General features: G+C 51.6%; 1 protein-coding gene across 5 annotated transcripts in view; it reads left to right on the top strand.

The window, feature by feature from the left end:
- SYNE3 (spectrin repeat containing nuclear envelope family member 3) overlaps positions 1 to 25,215 on the top strand; it is a 108,633-nt gene that overhangs the window by 24,254 nt on the left and 59,164 nt on the right. For all 5 annotated transcript variants that reach the window (XR_009597268.1, XR_006056889.2, XM_060401917.1 and 2 more), the window contains 2 exons: positions 17,555 to 17,712; positions 24,387 to 24,559. Coding sequence is in view for 3 of the 5 variants with exons in the window: in XM_060401917.1 (XP_060257900.1) it covers positions 17,569 to 17,712; positions 24,387 to 24,559 (317 nt within the window). In the remaining 2 variants the exon portion in view is untranslated. The remainder of the gene's footprint in view (positions 1 to 17,554; positions 17,713 to 24,386; positions 24,560 to 25,215) is intronic.

The following is a 25,215-nucleotide window of genomic DNA, read 5'->3' as shown; positions in this document are numbered from 1 at the left end:
AGCTGTTTCTTACCATCATCTAAGGAGCCCTAAGGCCCTGACCAGGCGGCTGCTGACCACTTGTCTCCAGGCAAGGCACTATGGTTAAAGGGAAGGCTCTGGGCGGGGATGAGTAAACTGAGAGTTTGGGATGAACATGTATACGCTGCTTTAAAAAAAACCAAACAAACAGAAAACCAACAAGGGCCTACTATTTAGCACAGAGGACTCTGCTCAATATTCTCTAACAATCTAACTGGGAACAGAATTTGAAAAAGAAGAGATACGTGTGTGTGTATAACTGAATCCCTTTGCTGTACACCTGAAACCAACACAACATTGTTAATCAACTATATTCCAGTATAAAATGAAACTTTTTTTAAGAAAGGTGTTGCGGGGAGGCTCTGAAGCCAAGCTGCTCAAGTTTCAATCCCACTCTGGATGCTTTGGGGAAAGCATTTAACATCTCTCTGCTTGCAAGCGAATTCTTTACTGAGTCACAAGGGAAGCCCGAGAATACTGGAGTGGGTAGCCTATCCCTTCTCCAGAGCATCTTCCTGACCCAGGAATCAAACTGGGGTCTCCTGCTTTGCAGGCAGATTCTTTACCAACTGAGCTATCAGGGAAGCCCTTATCTACAATCAGTTCAGTTCAGTCACTCAGTTGTGTCCTACTCTTAGCGACCCATGGACTGCAGCACACCAGGCCTCCCTGTCCATCACCAACTCCTGGAGTTCACTCAGACTCATGTCCATCAAGTTGATGATGCCATCCCACCATCTCATCCTCTGTTTTCCCCTTCTTCTCCTGCCTTCAATCTTTCCCAGCATCAAGGTCTTTCCCAATGAGTCAGTTCTTCACATCAGGTGGCCAAAGTACTGAAAATTTCAAAGTATTGGAGCTTATCTACACTATGGGGCCTATAATAGTACCTTCCTGGTAGGCTATTTCTTTCTAAAACATTACATATTTTAGAACATGGCCTGGCACAAAGAGGCGGTTCTTATTAAGGTCTCTGGTTATTACAGGTTGGAACTGTAGCTTGGAGCTTGGAACAGTGTAGCATTGACTCCAATATGCTAAGCCTACTTCATATTATAGCCCCTGGTTATTATACGCTGTAACATGATAACTTGGTACAATTAGCCTGCAGGTTGCCTGAGGATCATTATTATAGTTCTGTGTATTTGAATACAGCAGGGCTTCTTGGAAGCATATATTTCTCCTTCCTAACTGCTATTCTGTTAAAAAGAAAAAAAAAAAAGGTCTGGAGGTGAATTGGATGTGTTCAAAACAACTTTTCAGTTTCAAGCTCCCACATCTCTGATGGCATGCAAGTCAGTTCTTGCTCTTGATTGACCAACAGGGAGGCTGGAGTTTGGGAGTTGGTGGGTGGTGGAGCCTGCACTGGACCCAGGGCTCCCTAATCCCATCCTGGGGCCCACTCTGTCCCCAGCCGTGGCCTGAAGGAAGGCTCTGATAGGGGGTTAGCAGTCTGTGCTGATGTCCACCCTCCCCCGATCCCTGCCTTTCTCCAGTCTCCCTGAATCTGAAGCATGAGTGTATCAAGAACCAAATAAGGCTAGAGAGATGCTCCTTCTGGCTCCACACTTCTTTCTAATAAAAAAGAACAGAACTAGCAATTACCAATTTCCTACGAAGAGCCAAAGGTGGTAAATATTAGTCTTGATATTTTCCAGATTTACGTATCTGCTCATGTATACTTGTGAGCACTGACTCTGTGTGAGTGTCCATCTCAAGTACCCTGATCAAGACAGCAGTGATCAAGATGATCAGGGGCCGGTCCCAGACACAGTTCACATTCAAATGAGAACAGCAGCCTGAGAGTTCCGTGGAAGTTGTTGATTTCCATCCCTAATGCTAAGAGCCCCCATGGCGGCTGGAGACCCCATGGCAGCCACATGAGTTGTTGAGCAGACACCCGGGTTCCTTTCGAACCAGGGACCCACAGAAGCATGGAATTAGGGGCGCATGGAAGCACTTCGGGGACGCTCTGAGAGCCGCATGCACACGTGAAGGACTCTGTTTATCTGTTTCTCCACACTCCTGGCAGCGCCCTTGAAATTGGAGCAGGCTTTTGTTGGCTTGTGTCTCCCCATCACTCAGCTCCTTACTCCTTCAGCCTCCATCCAGCAGGCCCAGTGCTGGGCACACCAGTAGTCTTAAAGGAGGAGGTGCCTGGGAAGTGCTGAGCGCAGTCTGGAGCTTAGGAAGTTGTCCTGAAGCAGGGATCCTCAACCCCTAGGCCACGGACCTTACTGCCCCACGGCCTGTTAGGAGCCCAGCAGGAAGCGAGTGGCAGGCGGCGGCAAGCTTCACCTCTGTTTAAGGTTGCTCCCCAACCACTCTACTGCCTGAGCTCCGCCTCCTGTCATATCAGAGGCATTAGGTTCTCACAGGAGCTCAAACCCTACCGTGAACTGCGAGTGCGAGGAATCTAGGTAGCGAGCTCTTTGTAAGAATTATCCCCAAACCATCCCCAGATGCAGGCCCGTGGAAAAACTGTCTCACAAGACAGTTCCTGGTGCTAAGAAGGTTGGGAACCGCTGTCCTAAAGAACAAACATAAAAGGCAATCAGATGGTTCGCCGTTTGGGACTGCAAATTAAAAGCACAGTGAGATATCACGGCTGGTTAAAAAGGGCTAAGATGAAAAAGACTGACCATTGAGGGCTCCGTGGGAATGAGAACTCTCACACACTGCTGGCGGGAGTGAACAGTGGTGTGGCCGCTTTGGCAAATAGTGTGACAGTTCCTTAAAAACGTACACGTGTACCTGCCATCAGATCCAGTCACTCCACTCCTAGGTATTTTTGCAACCGAAATGAAAGAGTATGTCTATATAGATGTGTCCAGAGCAGCTTTATTTGTAAGAACAAAAACAGTCGATCGACAAGTCTCTGCATGCTATGGAATATTACTTAGCAATGGAAAAGAGTGGACCATTGATACAAGGCAACAGCATGGATGAATCTCAAAGTAATTGTGCTGAGTTGAAGAAGCCAAAACCACACCCCCTGTCCCACTCACTACGTTCGTTTATGTAAAGATCTCCAAACAATTTGAGCTAACATCTAGTGACCGTAAGCATGTCAGTGGTTGACTGGAGCAAGGTATGGGCAGGAGGGAGGGGTAATTAGATGGGATCAGGAAATTTTTGTGGTGATAGGTGTTTGCTATCTTTGATTGGGGTGGTGGTTTTAAAGGTATATATGTTAAAACTAAAAGGTATATATGTTAAATAGTTGGCTTAAAACTGAACATTCAAAAAACTAAGATCATAGTATCTGGTCCCATCACTTCATGGCAAATAGGTGGGAAAACAATGGAAGCAGTGACTGACTTTATTTTCTTGGGCTCCAAAGTCCCTGAAGATGGTGACTGCAGCCATGAAATGAAAAGATGCTTGCTCCTTGGAAGAAAAGCTATGACCTACCTAGATAGCATATTAAAAAGCAGAGACATTACTTTGCTGACAAAGGTCCATTTAGTCAAAGCTATGGTTTATCCTGGAGAAGGAAATGGCAACCCACTCCAGTACTCTTGCCTGGAGAATCCCATGGAGGGAGGAGCCTGGTAGGCTACAGTCCATGGGGTCGCAAAGAGTCGGACACAACTGAGCAACAAACTACTAACTACTACTATGGTTTTTCCAGTGGTCATGTATGGATGTGAGAGTTGGACCATAAAGAAAGCTGAGCACTGAAGAACTGATGCTTTTGAACTGTGGTGCTGGAGAAGACTCTTGGGAGTCCCTTGGACTGCAAGGAGATCAAACCAGTCAATCCTAAAGGAAATCAGTCCTGAATATTCATTGGAAGGACTGATGTTGAAGCTGAAACTCTAATACTTTAGCCACCTGATGTGAAGAACTGACTTATTTGAAGAGACCCTGATGCTGAGAAAAATTGAAGGCAGGAGGAGAAGGGGACAACAAAGGATGAGATGGTTGGACTCTGAGCAACTGAACTGATGTTAAAACTATCAAATTATACAGTTGAAGTGTGTTTGTTGTTATTGTTGAGTTGCTCATCTGTGTCCAACTCTTTGTGACCCTCATGGATCGCAGCACCCCAGGCTTCCCTGCCCATCACCATCTCCTGGAGCTTGCTCAAACTCATGTCATCCAAACTCATTGGTGATGCCATCCAATCATCTCATCCTCTGTTGTCCCCTTCTCTTCCTGCCTTCAGTCTTTCCCAGCATCAGGGTCTTTTCCAGTGAGTCAGTTCTTTAGATCAGATGGCCAGAGTATTAGAGCCTCAGTTTCAGCATCAATCCTTCCAATGAATATTCAGGACTGATCTCCTTTAGGATGGACTGGTTGGATCTCCTTGCAGTCCAAGGGACTCTCAAGAGTCTTCTCCAATACCACAGTTCAAAAGCATCAATTCTTCGGCACTCAGCTTTCTTCACAGTCCAACTCTCACATCCATACATGACCACTGGAAAAACCATAGCCTTGACTAGACGGACCTTTGTTGACAAAGTAATATCTCTGCTTTTTAATATGCTGTCTAGGTTGGTCATAACTTTCCTTCCAAGGAGTAAGTGTCTTTTAATTTCATGGCTGCAGTCACCATCTGTAGTGATTTTGGAGCCCAGAAAAATAAAGTCTGCCACTGTTTCCACTGTTTCCCCATCTATTTGCCATGAAGTGATGGGACCAGATGCCATAATCTTAGTTTTCTGAATGTTGAGCTTTAAGCCAACTTTTTCACTCTCCTCTTTCACTTTCATCAAGAAGCTCTTTAGTTCTTCTTCACTTTCTGCCATAAGGGTTCAGGTTTTGGTTCTATACATTTTTAATATTCTTTTTCATTATGGTTTATCTCAGAATGTAGACTCTAGCTTCCTGTGCTACACAGTGAGGCCTTGCTGTTTATCCATTCTATACATAATAGTTTGCATCTGCTGACTCCAGACTCCCTCCCCAGCCGCCCCCCCTCCTTCCTTGGCAACTGCAAGTGTGTCTGTGAGTCTGTTTTTGTTTTGTAGATAGGTCCGTTCATGTCATTTTTTAGATTCCACATATAACAGATATCGTATGATATTTGTCTTTCTTTGACTTACTTCCCTTAATATGATCATCTCTAGGTCCACGTTGCTGCAGATGGCATGATTTCGTTCTCTTTTATGACTGAGTAATGCCCTATGGCATATGTAGATTTAGGTATGATATGTATACCCCACGTCTTCTCTATCCACGTCCATTTATCTGTCAAAGGACATTTAGGTCTGTTGACGTGTTATCCAGGTTTGAGGGCCACAGGAAGTGTGTATGGTCATTGTGGTTGAACCCGCTCCCTTGGCTGCTCAGGAAGGTAGGGCAAGTCTGGGGCGTTCAGGGGTGACTGTTGGAATCGCCCCTCCTGGGGGAAGGTTCCTACCTGAGGTGAGGAGAAGGCATGAGGCGCTGGGGGCTTGGCATGGGCTCTCGATTCCCAGGGCCAATAGGAGAGAGGCCTGGGGGTGGCGGCGGGGTCGGGGTGGGGGTCTTAAGCGTCTGTCACTGCCACGCTGCCACGGAGAACACTGCCCTGGGCCAGTGGGGAAGGAGGGCGAGGGGAGGCGCAGAGACAAGGGGCCAACATCGCATCCTGGAAGCTCTCCACTCGCTTGGCCGGGTCTTCTCCAGGCAGGGGGCCTTGGAGGCTGGGGCGGTACCTGGGATGCGCCTTGCCACGGGCCAGATGGAGCCCTCTCTCTAGGCCCTTGGAGAGCCCATCTACAGGGTACTCGGGAGTGCAGCTGGCGTTTTCACTGCCGAGGCCTGGGGTTGGGCCACGACCCACAGTGTGGCCAAAACCAGCTCACCAAAACTGACCCAAAGTTCCTGTTTCCAAATCAGAGTCCAAATGGGCAGCGTTGATTGGCCTGCCCACCCTCATGCCTGCGGTCTGCGACACTCAGGGTCCTTGCCAGGCCCAGACTAAGTCCCCTGACGCCCTGCTCACCGCCGCTCTGTGACCCGCAGCTGATGGCCAGTCTCTGCCTCCCCGTCCTCTGGTCGCCACGCTGCAGCAGGTGGGATGCTCTCTAGGATCCCCGCAGGGAGCCCTCCGGTTCGCACCCCCTGATTGGCTGCCCTCCCGGCAGTTTGAGCCAATCACACCTGGCCTGAGGATACGAAGCTCCACCCCTCGGAGCCGCTGGTTTGCCCAGGGACGCTTTTCCTCTCTGGGTAGTCCAGCCTTCTGTCCCTCATTCTCTCATGCTTTCCCTGCGCATTCTCTTCCCTCCCAGAGGTGCGTATTTGACCATGCGTTGCCAGGTCAGCAGGCCAGCATTTCTTGGGTGGAAACCCTCGGTCCTCCACACTGTGCCTTTTGATGGAATGCTTGGGCTTTGTTAATTTCAGTGATAGGACATACTGTTTTATAGTCAGCTGCCTGGGAAAGGAGGTGGGCCAGAGAACGGTGGTACCAATCACCATTTATCAGTGATGACAGAGCACTTGTCTTGAAAGCAGTCCCCTCTGTGGGAACTCGGCCTGTCCCCTTTGCGGCTAGAATTGTAAAGTGGACCCCACAACCCTATTCCTAAATGACGTTTCTTGTATTAACATTTACAACGCCCTGGACGTGGATGGGTTGTGGAGCCCTGCAGTCTGTGTGGCTTTGATCCATCCAGTCCCCAATCTCCCCGAGCTGGTGGTTACCTCTGATGGGATAAAGCCCAGCAATTGTTCCCAACTCTAGATTCAGCTACCATGGAGGCTGGTTGTAAGTTTCAATAAGATGATGTGCGAATTCCTGGTCCAGTGACCCACTGAGCTGCTGTGGAGAGTTCTGGCCCCTGATATTTATTTATTTACGGCTGCCCTGGGTCTTGGTTGCCGCGTGGACTTTTCTTTGGTTGTGGCGTGCGGACTTCTTATTGTGGTGGCTTCTCTTATTTGAGAGCACAGGCTCTAGGTGCGCAGATCCAGTAGGTGTGGTTCACGGGGTTAGTTGCCCTCAGACATGTGGAATCTTCCCCCACCAGGGATTGAACCCGTGACCCCTGCATTGGCAGGCAGATTCCTAACCATTGGGCCACCAGGGAAGTCCCTCCAGCTCCTGCTTTTTACACACTTGCTCTCAGAATCACCTTTCCACGAATGCCAGGTGAGAGAGAAGGGCCGAGGACCTCCCTGGTGCTCTGAACCATGCTCTGAGCTCTGGCCTCTCTGCAACATTGTCTGACAATAAGTAAACAAAAAAGAGGTCCCAGAATCCACTTGGAAGAGGCTCGGGGATTAAAACCGGCTGCCTGCTGGTTTCCTGAAATTCCATCTGTGAATGTGAGAGGAGTGGGAGCGCACAGGGCGGAAACTGTGTTGCAGGGCAGGAGTGAGTCACGGGAAAGGCGAGCGTGGCACGGGAAAGGGAGTGAGCCCCGTGCCAGGGCTCCGGGTCAGCTTGTCGGGGGGGCCCCCTGGCCAGGTTGGTGGAGGAGGCATGACAGGCTCTAACTGCTTCTAGGTCCTGCCGTGGGAGCTGGGGTTTACTCGGGTCTGTATCCTAAAGTTTCTGCATTCTAGAGCTGAATGCCAGGGGGCAGCTGGATTGGCAGAGGGCCAGAGTGACTGGGCACCATGGGACTGGGGCTGCCCGGCAGTTCAGGCCTCAGTCTGTGATTTCCAGGTCTCAATTCTCAAGCTGAGAGGCCCAGATTTCCACACTGCAGTCTGCTTCCTGGAGCTCAGATGCTTGTAGAAGATGACCTCAGAGGTTCTGGGGGGCACAGGCAGGGGCATAGAAGCTAGATGGCACCATGGTGTTTAAGAACATAGGCTCTGGACGCAGCCATTCTGGGTTCCAGTCCTGCCCTCAATATTTAACACCCATTTGGCTTTGGGCATTGTTCTTAGTAACACTTATCCTCACTGATCCTCAGACTCAGATGGTCAAGAATCTGCCTGCAATGCAGGTGACCCGGGTTTGATCCCTGTGTTGGAGAAGGAAGTGGCAACCTATTCCAGTATTCTTACCTGGAAAATATTAACACCATGGACAGAGGAGCCTCGTGGGCTACAGTCCATGAGGTCACAAAGAGTCAGCCACGACTGAGCAAGTAACACTTTCCTTATAAAGTTGGGATAAGTGTCTCACTGGTCTTTGTAGGATAAATGAATGAATAAGTGTCAGCCCTTTATCACAGATGCAGGCACGTACAGAATGCAAGACACATGTGGGCTGTTACAATTATTATTGTTAATCTAGGGTCCACCACTTTCTGGCAGGCTGTTTGCTTTACTGAGTCTCAGTTTCTAGCTTTATAAAATGGTACTAATAATGTCAGCCAAATAATAGTCGACCATAAAGTCAGCCAAATAATAGTCAACCAGTAGTTCACTCTGGGAACCTGACTTTGCCCCTCTCTTCCCTGGGAGGGGTCTGGTGTCATGCGCTACAGGGATTTGGCTAGGTCTTAGGCAGGATTCTTAGAGTGTCTGGATCACTGAATGGCACGCGAGCTCCCTTTTGTCTCCTGGTAACTTCTCAGCTCCTTTACCTGCATGTCGCCAGGTCCCTCTGGTTTGCAGCTGGACTCAGAATGGATTCACCTTGCCTAGTCGGACCTTGCTCAACCAGAGTCGTCATCCTTCCCGGGACAGTTCTGCCAGCTGCCCTGACATGCAGTAGAGTTGGACTTGGTTTTAGAAGCAGGATGGTTTAGTGAGATGAGATGAGCATGGGCTTTAGAATCCAACAGAACAAGGTTCAAATCTCAGTGCTGCCCCGATGGGCCTGGGCCCCTGCCTGGTCACTCCAGCCTCAGTGTTCTTATCTAGGGTTGTGCCCACTGAGTGCCTGGTCCTGAGGAGGTGCCCGACAACTACCCCCAGATGCTAAGAGAAAGGTACTGTGGACGGGGAGGCGGGGAAGGAGCTCTTCCCAGTGTTCAGTTGCTGTCGTGTCCGACTCCCTGTGACCCCCTGGATTGCAGCATGCCAGGATTGCTTGTTGTTCACTGTCTCCAGAGTTTGCTCAAAGTCATGTCCATTGAGTTGGTGTTGCCATCCAACCACCTCATCCTCTGTCGTCCCCTTCTCCTCTTGCCTTCAATCTTTCCCAGCATCAGGGTCTTTTGCAATGAGTTGACTCTTTGCATCAGATGGCCAGAGTATTGGAGTTTCAGCTTTAGCATCAGTCCTTCCAATGAATATTCAGTATTGATTTCCTGTAGGATGGACTGGTTTGATCTCCTCACTGTCAAGCGACTCTCAAGTCTTCTCCAGCGCCACAGTTCGAAAGCATCAACTCTTTGGTGCTAAGTCTTCTTTATGGTCCAGCTCTCATATCTGCACATGACTACTGGAAAAACCATAGCTTTGACTATATAGCTCTTCCTAGGCTCCCCCGCTAATCAGCCGAAGCTCTCAGTCCCAGAGGAGGCCCTGCTGCTCAACCTCTGCTGCCTCCTGCGTGACCTCCCCAGGAGGACCGAACGGATGACTTGTAGACAAGTGCTCAGCACAACGTAGGCCTTTCTTCATTACAGAAATGGCAGCACCCTTCTCTTCCCAGGTTGGCTTTTTAATTTTCAAGTCCGCATCACGTTTTCCAGCACCCTCTATCCGCCACACACTTCTTTAGCATTTTTGCCTCCTCATTCACCCTGAGCCTTTCCTGAGACTCTAACTAAGCTCTCCCTTTTGACATGATGGCCCAGGTCTGGAGCTCAGATTCTGGCATCGTCTTGGCCTCCTTTGAAGGACAGCCTTACAGTCCATTCCTGGGAGAGCTGTGTCCTTAGCCACACGTGGGGGTGTTGTCCATCTCCTGTGGATGCGCTGATCTCACAGGCTGGTGCCTTTGACCCGGGATCCATTTAGGCACATGCCGTGCCTTGTGTCCTCTCCTCTGCTCCATTGTCTGCCCTGCCCTGCCTTGTCTGTCATCAAGGAAGAAAGATCATTTCTCTTCTGGCTGTCGTTTGTGATAACCACACGGGATGCTGAAAACCAAGGCTGCTTCCTTTCCAAGCGTCTTCTTTGGCAGACCAGCACCAGTCTGAATCAGAAGGGGCCTACATCCTGTCTCTCATTGCCCAGGGACAGCCCAGAGGCACACCCGGAGCCCTACCCCCTTGCTGCCTGCCGCCACACCCCAGGGCTGGACTGCATCCCATAAGGGACTTGGAAATGGAAACAGCTTTTTAAAGAATGCCTGAGTACATTTTTTTTTGTTTTTGCCAAAATGTTTGAAAAATGCATAGTTCCTTTTTTTTAAATGCTGTGTCCATTCAGCCAATCCAAGAAGGGCAAACTCACGGGAGATGAGAATTCTCCCCTTGCTCCCAGAGGCCTTCCCGTGTCGTCCTCGGCCTCCTGCAGCTGCTTGACTCTGCACCTTGACTCTGCCTGACCCCATCCGCCCCCCCCCGAGTGTGCCTCCACCGACCGCATTGGCAAGGGCTTTCTTTCTGCACCTACCCTGGCAAAGGTGACTCACCTGAACCTCAGAATCAGTCTCGTCCCCCCCACCTGGTGTGTGCTGGCTCCCGATCGCCCCCAGGGGCCAGCCTGGATGTGGCTCTGATCTGGCTCTTGCCCCCCATCCCCTTCCCTCCCCCTGATTCTCATGCTCCGGCCTCCCCATCCCACAGTGTGTCCAGAGTCTTCCCAGTGTCCTCAGACTGCAGTGCCTCGCACTCAGGCTGCACTCCCCTCCTCTCAAAGCTCACTGTGGTCCCCTCACTGGACACAGAACCCTCTGGGCTAGAGCCCCACCTGGTTCATCCAAATCTTGGGGACCCAGCAGCTGTAGAGATGTACAGATGCATTCATCTATGCCTACTCACCTGCATCCTACCCTACATCCAGCCTTGGGATGGTGTGAGAACTGCTGTCTGGATGCAGCTTCCTAAGGAAGGAACACCCTCCACCTGACTCAGAGGAATTGGGGGTTAAAAAGAACTGCTTCCAAGGATGGAGTGTGTTCCTGATGCTAGGTGGGAGGTTTTTTCATTTATCAAATCTAGGTGGTGTTCCCATGCTATGGTCTGAATATTTATGTCCCTCCCAACCCCTCCCTGGAATCCTAACCCTCAATGTGATGGTGTTAGGAGTTAGGGCATCTGGGAGATGATTAGAACGTGAGGGTGGAGCCCTCGTGGATGAGACTAGTGCCCATTTAAAGAGTCCCCACAGGGCTCCCTGACCTTCCTCCACATGAAGATACGGTAAGTCTTCGACCAGAAAGAGGACCCTCCCGACCAAGCTGGAGCCCTGATCTCTGGCTTCTAGCCTCCAGAACTGTGAAACGTGCATTTCTGCTGTTTATAAGCCATCAGTCTGTGATATTTTATTATAGCAGCCCAAACAGACTCAGACACTCCGTTTCCGAGTGAGGAGGTAGGGACTCAGAGAAGTTAAGTGACTGGCCAGAGGTCACAGCTCCCGAAGGGTGGGGCCAAGACCGCCAGGACCAGTGATAGGTCCTTCTGGCCTCAAACATCTGTCCAATCCCAGGACACGTGCCTGTGGGTGGCTTAACCAGCTAACTGCCTGCTGGCTGCTGTAGCTGCTGTGGCTGCTGGTTGTAGCCTTGGAGCATCCAGAACTGTGGTTGGCAAACTAGCCCATGGGCCACATTTGGCTGATGGTCTGTTTTGGTGTGGTGAATGTGAAATGGGCTGCTTTTTGGGGGGCTGCGCTGGGTCTTCACTGTGGCACGTGGGCTTCAGGAGTTGCAGTGTGTGGGCTTAGTTGCCCCACGACACATGGGATCTTAGTTCCTCAACCAGGGATCGAACCCACATCCCCTGCATTGGAAGGTGGCTTCTTAACCACTGGACCACCAGGGAGGTCCCAAGAGTCTTACATTTTTTAGGGGCTATAAAATCAAAGAATATGTAGCAGAGACTGTATGTAGACTGCAGCGTCTAAAGATATTTACTACCTGATCCTTTACAAAAGAAGCATGCCCCTCCGCCCCCCGCCCCTCGTATCGAATCCGACTCTGCGACTCTTGGACTGTAGCCCGCCAGGCTCCTCTGACTATGGGATTCTTTAGGCAAGAATACTGGGGTGGGTTGCCATGCCTTCCTTCAGGGCATCTTCCTGACCCGGGGACCGAACCCGTGTCTCCTGCATTGCAGGCGGATTCTTTACTGCTGAACCACCAGGGAAGCCCAATATAAAAGTTCCCCAGGACCATCTCCTTCGGAGTTTACATGTAGCCCTGGGAGTTTAAGGCAGGACTTGCAGTTTATCTCTGCTTGCCTTAGAGGGGCCAAATGCTGGAAGGGGTGCTGGCTGAGGAGCATCTCTGTGGTTGGAGAGGGGAGCCAGAGCCCAGGCCAGGCTGACAGTCTGAGAGTGGAAGCTGGTCCCTAGACCCAGCCCAGAGCTGGACTTGGCATGGCTCATGGAGACCTTAGTAACATGGACCCTTCCAACCCACAGCCTCAGAGACCCTTTGTTCAGTACTCACGGTGTGCAGATGGGGACACCGAGGCCCAGAGTCAGACGTACGTGCTCAGGGTCAGTGTGCAGATTCCAAGCCCAGGGCTGTCTCCTACCTTCCTCGCCGCATTTCGGAAGCCTTCTCGTCCTGCTCAGCCCAGGTCTGTGGGCCGTTTCCTTGGCTTCTTCTCTCCTTCAGTTGACATTAGTGAAGGGCTGGTAACTTGGTTCACTAGCACTGGGGCGCGGAGGTGGAGAGGCAGCAAGAGGGGAGGCGGCCTGCCCAGAGAGTGTAGCTGGCGACCACGAATGCTCTGGGGCCCCGCGCCAGAAGGCAAGGCTTTGGTGACGGGGCTTGCTTCTAGCAGAGGGAGCAGAGGTCACGGTCTTGGTCTTGGCTGTGTCAGAGTGAAGAACCGCAGGTTTCCTGGGGTTGCTGTGAGGAGATACAGTAGGAAGCAAGGCTGGAAACAGGATCAGGCTCAGGGCTTGGGGGTCGGTCGGAAGACCACGTCGCGCTGTATCTCGTAAACAGGGCACGGGTCAGCTGGCGTGGTGTTCAGGAAGCCCCCTCTGGTTCCCACCAGGAGGGATGGGGGCTGGGCAGAAGCTTATTGGAGTCCATTGAGGTCACAGAGGGAAGGCCATGACCTTCCTAGTGAGGGAGGTCTTCTTGGTCCATGAACCAGTTGTGAGTGGGTTTTTCTGGAGCTGCACATTTACTTTTCAAGTTTAAAATTTTATTTTTAGTTTACTTTTTAGAAAATGATTTTGGGGCTTCCCTGGTGTTCCAGTAGCTAAGACTCCATGCTCCCAAAGCAGGGGGCCCAGGTTCGTTCCCTGGTTAGGGAACTAGATCCTACATGCTGCAACCAAGACCCAGCAGAACCAAATAAATGATTAATAGAAAAATAATAATTTTAAGTAATTAAGTGTTTTTGGCCACTCTGGGTCTTCGTTGCTTTGCTAGGGCTTTCTCTAGTTGCTCCGAGAGGGGCTACTCCCTGTGGCGATGCGAGGGCTTCTCTTGGCGGCGGCTTCTCTTGTTGCAGCTCGCAGGCTCTAGGCACGTGGGTTTCAGTAGCTGTGGTTCACGGGCTTCGTTGCACCTAGGCATGTGGAATCTAACCAGACCAGGGTTTGAACCCATGTCTCCTGCATTGACAGGCATATTCTTAGCCGCTGTGCCACCAGGGAAGTCCAGCCTTAAACTTTTTAATTTCCATAAGGAAACAGGCTGTCCTTTCTGTCGGCCGTGAGGTTTACAGCAGGATTCTTACCCAAGTCCATGGACTGATAGAAGGCAACAGATTGAATTGCTGCTGACCTCTGAGTGAGGCAGTTTCTTCAATGCACAGGAGGCCAAGCCCAAACCAAGCCCACTCTGCTAATAGCCCGGCTATAACTTTGTCACATATGTTTTTATGTTGCATTGTGGTCATAGTAGATATCTCGAAATGTAGTTTATGCCCATCACTATTTCAAAAGCCTGGCAGTTATTAGGCCCATCGTTATTAGATCTTGTGATTTAGTGTGTTGATAAGATTGTGTGTGTGTGATGAATTTGACTTTTAGTATTTTTTTATTTTTAATATTTTATAATAATTATTTTTGCTTTGTGAATTCTGTTTATCTATTTAATTTATTTATTATTTTGGCTGCACTGCTCAGCTTGAGGGATCTTAGTTCCCCAACCAGGGGTTGAACCCAGGCCCTCGACAGTGAACGCGTGGAGTCCTAACCACTGGACTGCCAGGAAATTCCTGATTTTTAGTAGTTTGTTGACTATGTTTTAATATGATTGGTTTCCTTGTAATCCTAGCTTTTAGTCTCAGCATTTAAAGCCTTTATTATGAGAAGGGGTATACAGTAACAGTCCATCCCTCTCCCCTCAAATCCTCAACCTGGCTGCAGCCCTTACACATGTTCAAATGTAGCTTTTCTTCTGGAAACTTCCTGGGGCAGGGATGGTGCCCACTTATTTGCTCCCGAAGTTGTAGCATCAAGCCTAGCTAGGAGCATGTGCTTAATTCCTGTGTGTTTCATTGACCTGGAATGAAGTGGTTTGGCAAAACCGGCCAACAGACCCTGGTCTCTTGAACTCTGCCTGCAACTTCACCAAGCTTACCATTAGTGGTCCCCCATCCGAGGTTAGAAGCCCGCCTCTGAGACTGATTCGTGGGTCTGGGGCCCCTCTGCTCCCCGCCCCACCCTGCTGGATCCCTAGTGTTCTATGCGACATGTTTCCAGGTCTCCAAACCATCACGCCTCCCAGGCCGTAGGCATTTCCAACTGGAAGGAGTCTCCAAAACCACGATGCCTTTTGGTGCTTAGAGCTTCCCCGTGCCTTGTCATCTGAAACTCTGGGAGCTTGCTTCTGCTCCTCCCATTCATCGCTTTATAAACACATAAAAGCTGAGCTTTTGGAAGCCAGTCAAGTCACACATCAGACGAGAGATTAAAGCCACAATGAACCAATTTAAACGCCTGCACATTCTAATGTGCTTTTCAAAGGAAGCTTTCAGAGGCAGGGGGTGGCTGCAGGGAACATATTAAGCTATTAGAAAAACATCAAAACAGCGCTGAAGGAGAAACAACAGGTTGAGAGACTGAACTCTGGGGAGCTCAGGGGGAAGCCCACCCTGGGTCCCCCACTGCCTTCCCCTTGTCCAGTGTGCATCTCGCCGTCTGATGGCAGAGCTCCCCGTGCAGGGCCAGGGTGGGGCAGGATGCCCAGATTCCCAGTTAACCTCTGTTGAACAACCAACTGATGATTGAGAAACAACAAACAATTCAGCCAATGTTAAGGAATTTCTTTTTTTCATTTTAATGATTGCCCTTTCTGGAAAATTCACAAAGTGCCTGAGAAGAAAAATAAGGAAACAGAAAAATGTCCAGCTGTGATTCCACCAACCAGACAATGGTCCTTAACCACATGGCCTCCACGGACAGCATGCCGGGAGCAAAGAGGCCTGAAGTCACGTGGGATGTGGCTTCTGCCACTTGCCCACACCCCTCTCTCCAGTTCATCATGTGGACACTGTTTTTTGTCTGTTTGTTTGAGCTGCACTGTGAGGCTTTGGGGATCTTAGTTCCCTGACCAGGGATTGATCCCCACCCCCTGTGGTGGAAGTGTGGTGTCCTAACCACTGGACCACCAGGGAATGGGCTGTGTAATGATGAGACTTACCAACCTTTTCTAGGCATAATTTTTTGTGGTTTTGGTCTTTTTGTTTGTTGTTATTGTTTACTTTGTTAGCCACACCATGCAGCATGTGGGATTTTAGTTCTGAAACCAGGGATCAAACGCATGCTCCCTGCAGTGGAAGCAAGGACCACCAGGGAAGTCCCTTTGTTTTTATTAGCCGTAGAGCCAGGGCTCAGTCATGCCTGACTCTTTGCAACCCCATGGACGATCGCCCGACAGGCACCTCTGTCCATGGGATAACCCAGGCGAGGATACTGGAGTGGGTTGCCATTTCCTCCTCCAGGGGATCTTCCCGACCCAGGGACTGAACCCACATTTCCTGTGTCTCCTGCATTGGGAGGCAAGTTCCTTACCACTAGTGCCACCTGGGAAGCCCTTTGAGCCAAGGTTGTTAAAGATAAATTTTGTTGCATTTTTTTGTATTATTATTAGAGCCTAAGCACTCTCCATCACAAACTCATTTCAAGCTTACTTTTTGTTGGCTGCATAATATTCTGAAGTACAAGTATGTCATGCTTCCCTTAATTATTCCTATTGCTGGGCATCTGGGTTGTTCCTAGTTTTGTCTGGCCATTTTAATAAATACTGTGGTTGGTGTGGGGCGCATGACAGTTTATACCAAGGCAGGGCTATTTCAATATTGATGGAGGCTTTACTCTGTGCAAGGCATTGTGGGAGAGTGAAGGATAAGCTAGACACAATCCTTTCACCTAAGATGCAGATATAAATAACTAATCCGAAGTGGGTTATAGTTGCCATAAGCAGACAACTAGAACTGAAACACAGAAGAGTTTTTCCTGGGCTTAATGGGATTTTAAGAAAATTACAGAAGAAAAATCTGAAACTTTGTATCCATAGCTCGAAGGTAAGAGAGGAGGGGGCAGGATGGCAAAGGGATTGGTTTAGCCGGGAAGACCTCTGCCTAGGGGTGGGTGTTCCCGAAGGCACTGGGTTTCAGCTCAAAGGCAAAGTCAGTGGGTTGTCAGTGGCTGCCAGGTGTAGGTCGTGTATGCTGTTTTGTGGTCAAGTGAGCCTGAATCGTGCCTGACTCTCTGTGATCCCACGGACTGTAGCCCGTCAGGCTCCTCTGTCCATGGGATTTTCCAGGGAAGCATACTGGAGTGGGTTGCTGTGCCCGCCTCCAGGGGATCTTCCCAACCCAGCGATTGAACCTTCATCTCCTGTGTCTCTGGCACTGGCAGGCAGATTCTTTACCACTGAGCCCCTGGGGAAATACCAGGTGGTATGTAGGTCAGTGGAAGCGCTTAGTCAGTATCTGCCTGGGACCCAGGTTGGTGAAACAGTAGAAGTCACAAGACACCAGGCTTGCAGGGGTTCCCCAGCCTGAGATGTTCATTCCAGCTGAGGTTTAGGGGCTGGCATCAGCCTGGCCGATGCCAAAAAATTGTGTTTTTTCAGTTTGAAGGTTTTGTTCCATTCCTATCAAGATTCAGTATCTATCACAGACATCTCAGCCTGTGCGTGTTTTAGGACCGGCTTTTGAAGGGATTTCCAACCAAAGAGAAGAGAGTGGCTCCCGAGTCCCACGGTAGCATCAGAGGGGCGCAGGGAAGTTAGGACAAAGAGTCTTTGCCAACCCAACACCCTGAGCCCGCTCTCCCTGCCCAGCGCCCCTCCCCGCCCCTCACCCCGAGAGGCCAGACCTGTTTTTCCTTCTCAGGCCATTTCCAGTCCTGTGGCTCTTTGACAAACACAATTGCCTCTGGCTGTGTCAAGTCAAGCATCAGAGCATCAGGAAGGGGTTGGGGGTTGGGGGTTGGGGGTCTGGGCCCACCCCCAGGGTCAGCCTCCCTTATCCTCGCCCACCGCCCATAAGCTAGCCGGGGGGCCCTCCACAGCACCCCCTTCTCCCCTGCCTCCCTGTCCCCCCCACCCTGCCCCCAGGCATTCTCACCTGTCTGTCCGATCTCACATGGTCCTGTCTTTCAGCCCCTGCAGGTGCCATGACTCAGCAGCCCCAGGAGGGCTTCGACAGGAGCGTGGAGGACGCCCGCCAGTGGATGAGGGCTGTGCAGGAGCGGCTGCAGATCAATGACAACACCCAGGGGCCCCGCACGGCGCTGGAGGCCAGGCTGCGGGAGACCGAGGTATGCGGAGGCCGTGGCCTGGATAACCCTGCGGCCTCGATAACCCTGCGGCCTTGGCCTTGTCCGTCCGTCTCAGGCTTCAGGTTACTCCCCAGCTGTTGCATGGCAGAAGTGGACAGACCAGTGTTTCTCAAGCTCTGCTGTCTTGGAGTCTCTGGGGTGTAATTGTAGGTTCTCAGCCAGGAGGTGGACGTGACATTTCTGACATGCTCCTGCCGTGGGTCCTAGGATCACGCTTTCATTGTAAGGCTCCAGAGGCCACTCTCTGGCTCGCCTGTCCTGCCAGGAGGCCCCATGCAGCCAGGTGGTCTCTGCCCCTAGCTGGTGCCAGGCCTGCTTTCCACCCTACCTTTGCTTCCCTGTGCCTGAGGTCCCTGCCTTGGCTCTTCTCTGGCTGGAGTCCGGCTCTACCCACCACCTGGCACAAGGCAGAGACTGGGAAGGCCAGGGTTGAAGGGAGGGGCCAAGCCTGGTCGGGAGAGGAGTTGGCAGCCAAAATCCCTTCCCTTGTCAGTCTTGGCCTTTGTCATCGTTATCATTGTCACCAATCGTCGCTTATCAAATGGGTGCCTCTGCCAGGTCAGTGGGAGAAGGGCAGTGACGTTCATTCAGCTGCTATTAAGTGCTCGAGCCTGTGCTGTCTGCTTTCATCTTCAGTTTCCCAGAAGCCCTGAGATGGTGATGTAGTGTCCCCACTTTCAATAATGAAATGGGTCCCTAGACACAGCGATGGGCCAGAATGAAAGGAGTCGATCTTGTCGGGGCTTGGACCCAGGGCTGAGTTCAGAGCATCACTGGCCATCTCCATGTAGGAGCTTGGACCAGTGGAAGGAGTGCAGCACATGCTGTGCTTGGGTTTATGGCCTAACAGGGACAGGTATACATGTAATCTGGCAGCCTCACAAGTATGGAAGAGGTACATCCCTAACATGGGTTCATGACACTATTCTCCTCTACAACCTTCCGTGGCTCCCCATTGCCCACCAGAGAAAAGCCAGCTTCACCTGACATCAAAAGTCCTCCACCATCTATCTACACGACCCTATTCTCTAGCCTCGGCTTCCCCTGCCGGCCCACCTGCCGGGCACACATCCTCTCCTATTGGCAGGAAACCGAGATTCCCTGTCACCAAGCCTTTGTGCATGCTGTTGCCGCTACTTGGAATGCCCTTCATTTGGGTCTGAGTGTGCAGTGTGGAAAGAAACGCCTGCCACTTTGCCCACGAGTCTTTTCTGGTCCCCTCCCCCAGCCCCAGTCCCAGCTCCTGGTGCTCCCTGTCTGCGAACAGCCCTGCACGGCGCTTGCTGTCTTAGCACACTATCCCTTCGCACCTTGCATGGTCTGGGGGCAGCTCAGTACCCCGTGGTGGTGGGTCAGGCTTAGTTAGGTGAAGGCAAGGCGATCCTTAAGGAAGGGCTGTTGGCAAGGGCAAGAGAACGGGCCCTGGAAGCCTCAGGAGCATTTCCATCGGATGAAACCCTGAGCGTTGGGCCAGGAGCCTAGGAGGAGGGAGCTGCATCCTGGGCGCCCCACCCTGTGCTCGCCCACGGGGCTCAGACCCGCTGGTTTTCTGTATGCTTCGATGTTTCAGCATCGATTTTGCAGAAAGAAAACATTTCACTCCTGCCTTCTGGGGAAAGGGAGCAGCAGTACCTTCCCCGCCTGCAGTCCGTGGGCCCTCGGCCTGGGGCCTGGGTGCCTTCCCTCCACCCGCTCAGCCATGCGCGTCCCCGGTGCCTGTCTGGAGAGTGACCAGATGCGAGTTTCAGTCCAGCTCTGAAGCTTAGTAGCTGTGTGGCCAGGAGTAGGTCCCATGCCCTCCTGTGTGCTGAGGGCTGTGGGGTGCCCTCCTCTGTGCAGAGGGGCTGCGGAAGCCTGCCAGTCCCTCACGGAGGTGGGCATCTTCTGTGGAAGAGACTGGAGAGTGGCTGCTCCTGGGACAAGCTGGTGTCCCCCAGGCTAGCAGGTCAGGGGCCTTGGGGGATAAGTGACAGCACTGCTGAGGCTTGAATAAGGAGCAGTGAGCCAGGTTGGGGGATGCAGGGGGAGGGAATGGAGGAGTCTGGGGAAGGGGGAGAGCTTGGGGTCTGGGGCGGGCAGGTCTGGCATTGAATTCCCGCTGTGGCCACAGCACCCGCGGAGAGTTTCCGTTGCCCCCTGGGCTTCAGCTTAGCTCCTGGGAGAGTGCTAGTTATCGCCTTGCAGCAGAGAGGAAGGACCAAGGCCAATAGCTTACTGGCACACTTGGCGAAGGGCAGGGCATGCTGGCAGAGCCGGCCCAGGGCAGGAAGTGTCCCTCACGGCTTCAGTGCAGGGACACCGTCTATGGACTCTCCCAGGCCTCGCCCCGTACCTCCGGGGCTGGTCTCCTAGGCCACTGCATCTTGTCTCTTCACCCTCTGGTTCCCAGCCTCCTTGGCCCTGCACTTGGGGCCTCAGCCAGGCTGCTTCCTAACTGGTTTCCAGGCCCCTTAATGGTCAGAGAGCTGCCACATCTCCTAGGACTTGGCTTCCGAAAGTCTGATGCCCTGAACATGCCGTGTGTTTCCAGCTTTGCTGGAGCCCCCATCTCACATGTCTGTACAGCACTGAGGCTCGGTGACAGTGCTGCCTCCTCATGAGGGCTTCTTGGATTGCCCACACCCCTCCTTGGAGCTCCGATTTTGTGGCCTCTTATGGCTCTTTTATAGTCATCTGTGCTCTTGTCTACGGACCCCAACACAGCCCGCAAGCATTGGGCTGTGTTTATTTTCATCCCAGATTCTAGAACCCAGCACAGTACTCAGTATAGTACCCATCATAGTACTCAACATAGAACTTAGCATAGTACCCACCATAGTACTCAGCACAGTACTCAGGAGAGTGCCCATCATAGTACTCAGCATAGCACCCAGCACAGTACTCAGCATTAGTACCCAGAGGAGTGCCCATCTGGCCTTGACTGCATAGAGGAAAAGCCCTCACTACATTCCCCCAGCTTTCCTGACCTGCTTCTCCTCTCACTGAGCTTTTCCCTCCACCCAACCCCACCTAACTGTTGCCCTCACCTGGCTCCTTTGAATCAGAATTGCTTTGCGGTTGCAGTTCTGTGACGCCTTCCCAGCTGGCTTGAGTCTCTTGCCAAGCTCTCCTGGACTTCATCCTTGCTGGGGACAGGCTGTAGAAGAACCCCACACCAGCCCAAGAGCAGAATCACTGGGCAGAGAAGGAGGTGGAATCTGCTTCTCAAAAGTTGTTTGTCAGCTCAGCCCCAGCCTCTGGTCCCCTGGCCCCAGGCCCTCAGCAGACCTGCCTCTGGCTGATATTCCAATTTGGGAGCAGAGGTTTCTGCGTCAGGCCAGGTGGGGCTTGTGAGCTGCCGGCCTTTGTGACCAGCTCCACTCTCTTTGGCAGGAGGCAACAGGCAAACCCCCCTGCAAAGGGCAGTGAATCTTGAGGTCTCCCACGTCCACCTGATCCAGCCTGTACCTCCCTGGCCAGGAATCAGAGGGCAAAGGTCCAGAGGCCTGGGGCAGATCACACCTTCGGGACACTGGACTTTGGGGGAGGGGCCCTTGACCTCGCGGGGCCTTTCCAGGCTTGGCTCGTTCCTTCTGGTGTGGCAGAGATTGAACTTCGCTTCTTCCCCAAGCTGCTGGCCCTCTTCATTCACAGAGCTGGGTTCTGACTGAGCTTAAATTGGGCAGCAGCTCTAGAGGGGGCCTCACGAGGTGCTGCAGAGATGGTTCTGCAAAGCCGAAGTGTCTGCAGGTCCCCAGTATCCCTGCTTAAAGCTGGAATCACTGTGGTGCCCATCTTGCCAGCTTGGGAGTGGACATGCGGTCTCCACAGCCCTGGGTGTCAGAAACATCAGATGCCCTTCTTTTCTAATTTATTTTTGGCTGTGCTGGGCCTTCATTGCTGCGCGTGGTCTTTCTCTAGATGCGGTGAGCACTTCACTGCAGTGCTTGGTCTTCTCACTGTGGTGGATTCTCTTGTCGCAAAATTCCGGTCTAGAGTGTGCAGGACTTGGTAGTTGCGGCCCATGGGCTCAGTTGCCCCTCAGCACAGAAATATCAAATTCTTAATTATTATTATTATTATTTCTAGTCGAAATAGATCTCCCTGGTTGACAAGATACTCATCCTCCGCCATCCTGTGGGACCCCTGCTCCCGAGTGGTGTGAAATGTTCTGTGCAGGGGTTGGGTGATGATCTTACTTAGTCCAGAACATTCCATGGTGGCCCTGTATCCTCAGTAGCCACCAGTCACTGTGGTGTCTTTGTCTTCCCCTTTGCTGTTCTCTACTAAGTGGGACTTGGGAGTCCCTGTTGGGTCTTTGCTGCCCCCATTACCTTCTGGAGTCCTGCAAATCCTGCTGCTCAGCCTGGCTCCTAAACCCCAAACATAAGCTCTTTCCTTCTCTTGAGGAATCTCCCCATTCTTCACCCTGCAGATCCCAACCCCACCCCACTCAGAGCACACAGACACAGCCCTTGGAAGGAGCTTGTTTAATCTCATTCTTTGCTAATACATGTAGGCGGGGAGGCCCTCTATACTCTCATCATTGTCATCATCATCGTCGTTAACCATTCTCATGTGAAAGTCGCTCAGTCGTGTCCGACTCTTGGTGACCCCATGGACTATACAGTCCATGGAATTCTCTAGGCCAGAATACTGGAGTGGGTAGCCTTTCCCTTCTGCAGCGGATCTTCCCAACCCAGGGATCGAACCGGGGTCTCCTGCATCGCAGGCGGATTCTTTACCAACTGAGTTTATCAGGGAAGTCTCATATGAAGTAACAAAAAAGGATTGGAATCATTGCCCATTTGCACATGTTGGGGGAGGGTCTGCATAATTCAATTCAGTCACTCAGTCATGTCTGACTCTTTGCGATCCCATGGACTGCAGTACACCAGGCCTCCCTGTCCTCCACCATCTCCTGAAGCTTGCTCAAACACATGTCCATCGAGTCAGTGATGCCATCCAACCATCTCATCCTCTGTGGTCCCCTTCTCCTTCCGTCTTCAATTTTTCCCAGCATCAGGCTCTTTTCTAATGAGTCGGATCTTCAAATCAGATGGCCAAAGGACTGGAGGTTCAGCTTCAGCATCAGTCCTTCCAGTGAACATTCAGGATTGATTTCCTTTAGGATTGACTGGTTTGATCTCTTTGCTGTCCAAGGGACTCTCAAGAGTCTTCTCATAATTGTTCAATGGTTCATAAAGTATATTCACATGTCAATGATCTAATTAATAGTATTTTTAAAAAGTAATTTTATAGCCCTATGAAGTGGACAAAGCATGGTGTTGTTATCACCGTCTCGGAGTGATTGAGTGACCTGCCTGGAGCCTCACGGCTATCAGTGGGGCAGCATGGCACAGGGCAAGAGGCCTGCCCCAACCCCACCCACACAGAGGGCTCAGATGGGCCAGCCCACTGGGCCATCAGACTGAGAAATCCAGTTACGAGCCTCAGGGAGACAGGCTGGGAACAGCTGGAGCTTTAGGCAAATGCTGTGCTGTCAGTACATACAATCAAAAGGCAGGTAAAAGGCAGTATTAACAGTGAACAACTGTGGAGTGATGGAGTATCCCGTGTGGGTCAGGCCATGTGCTAATGGCTCTCCGATCACACAGGTTACCATAACCCTGGGTAGCGTAACCACTGTCTTCCTGCATTTCACAACCCTGGAGAATTTACGTACCAAAGGTCACACAGGTAGCCGTAGAATTGGAATCCAGTTGTATTTTGACTACAGAGGCCAAGCTTTATTTGCCAAAGAGCTGGAATAATAACAATGAGTAATGACAGTAGCTGATGCTGATCAGAGTTGTACTATTTGCTAGACGTTGTGTGTCAGCCTTAGCCCTCCAAAAAAGCCAAGGCCGAGATGACATTAAATGTGCAAGAAGTTTAAGAGGGAATCATCTGTGAGGGAAAATGAGGCAGGAACCCGGGAGGCTGGGAGGGACCAGGTCAGTCCAGTGCAGATCTGACCCCGAGTCCAGGAGGACAGGAGCTTCTTAGGCTGCCCTGCGAGTCTAAGGGAGTTTGGTAAGGCCGTGGGGCATCCTGAACCCATCCGAGGAGCCCAGGGTCCCCTAGGGACAGAGCTGCCCTCACGTTCCTATTTGTGGCCACTCATGGCAGCAGCTGAGGGACTGAGGCCTTGGTGCCAGCTCTAAAGTCAGAGATAATTCTGGAGTCTCAGCAAGGGGCCCTGGCCAAGCCTGCTCTGGGCAGTAGACCTGAGAGGCAGATTCTCATGGCCGTGCATCCTGGGACATGCACTTTGGGTGCATTTTCTCAGTGAAGTCTGAAAAAAAAAAAAAAATTCTGAGAGCTGAGTACGACTATACTCCCACTTTACAGACAAGAAAAGCAAGTTCAGGGAGACAGTGACACTTATCTGGATTTACACAGCTGGAAACAGGCCAGCCTTGGAAGGGAGAGGACTCCTATCACTGGAATGCTCTGGCCGGTTCTGTGCTAATTTATCTCTGTCAAGGCTCGCTTCCACCCCAGGCCCCTCGGCAGAATGCCCGAGGTCACGGGAGAAGGGGCAGGGGCTGTGATTTGAACCCCAGCTCCTCTGGTCTCCATGTCCTGCCTCTTTCTGCATCATGTCACCATCTTCTCAAGGCTCTGGCTGTTGTCGTGTTGTCCAACTACTGGTTTCGTGTCCACGACAGAAAATATGCCAGCTGGAGCCAGAGGGCCGCGTGAAGGTGGATGTGGTGCTGCAGGCCGCCGAAGCCCTTCTGGCATGCTGCCACGAGGACCAGAAGCCCGAGATCCTGGCTCGGCTGAGAGACATCAAGGCCCAGTGGGAGGAGACGGTCACCTACATGACCCACTGTCACAGGTAGGGTGGCCGGGGACCCTGCCAGGCCTTCATCTGCAGGTCTGCTGCCGACCCGCCATGCCCACCACTGTGCTGGCCTGGGGCTCCCTGCCCAAGCGACAGCTCTCAGTCCAGGGATGGCTGGGAACAGGATGCTCTCTTGGGATGTCCGCCAGCCTGCCTGCCTCTTTCTAATAATCGAGCTTAAGGATAATAATAGGCAGCGGGAGCCCATCGTGTTTCGCCCACAATTAGTTCCTAGGAGGCTGGCCTTGTGTGCACCCTCCAGCAGAAGGGGCTGAATGGCCCCAGGGGGGAGAAGCCCTGTCGCCTTGTTAGCACTGTAGTCTAGATTTTCTCTTTGTACCAGGGAGCCTGGTGGTGGTGGGCTCTGCCCTGAGATTGCTTTTTGCTCCGCTGGTTACTTGCTGTGTGGCCTCAGGAAAGCTACTTGACCTCTCTGAGCCTCGCATGTCTCATCTGGACAATGGATATCATTGAGGAATTCCCTGGTGGCTCAGATGGTAAAGCGTCTGCCTGCAATGTGGGAAACCCGGGTTTGATCCCCGGATCAGGAAGATCCCCTGGAGAAGGAGATGGTCATTAAGTGTTTCTTAAAGAAAGTTATTAGGAGGATGGCAGGAGATACAAATGTCAAGAGTCAGATGCAGCCCTTG

Source organism: Ovis aries, chromosome 18 (assembly GCF_016772045.2).
Source record: "Ovis aries strain OAR_USU_Benz2616 breed Rambouillet chromosome 18, ARS-UI_Ramb_v3.0, whole genome shotgun sequence".
Lineage (NCBI taxonomy): Eukaryota > Metazoa > Chordata > Mammalia > Artiodactyla > Bovidae > Ovis > Ovis aries.
Note: the sequence above shows the minus strand (reverse complement) of the source record. Positions and strands in the feature narration are given on the sequence as shown.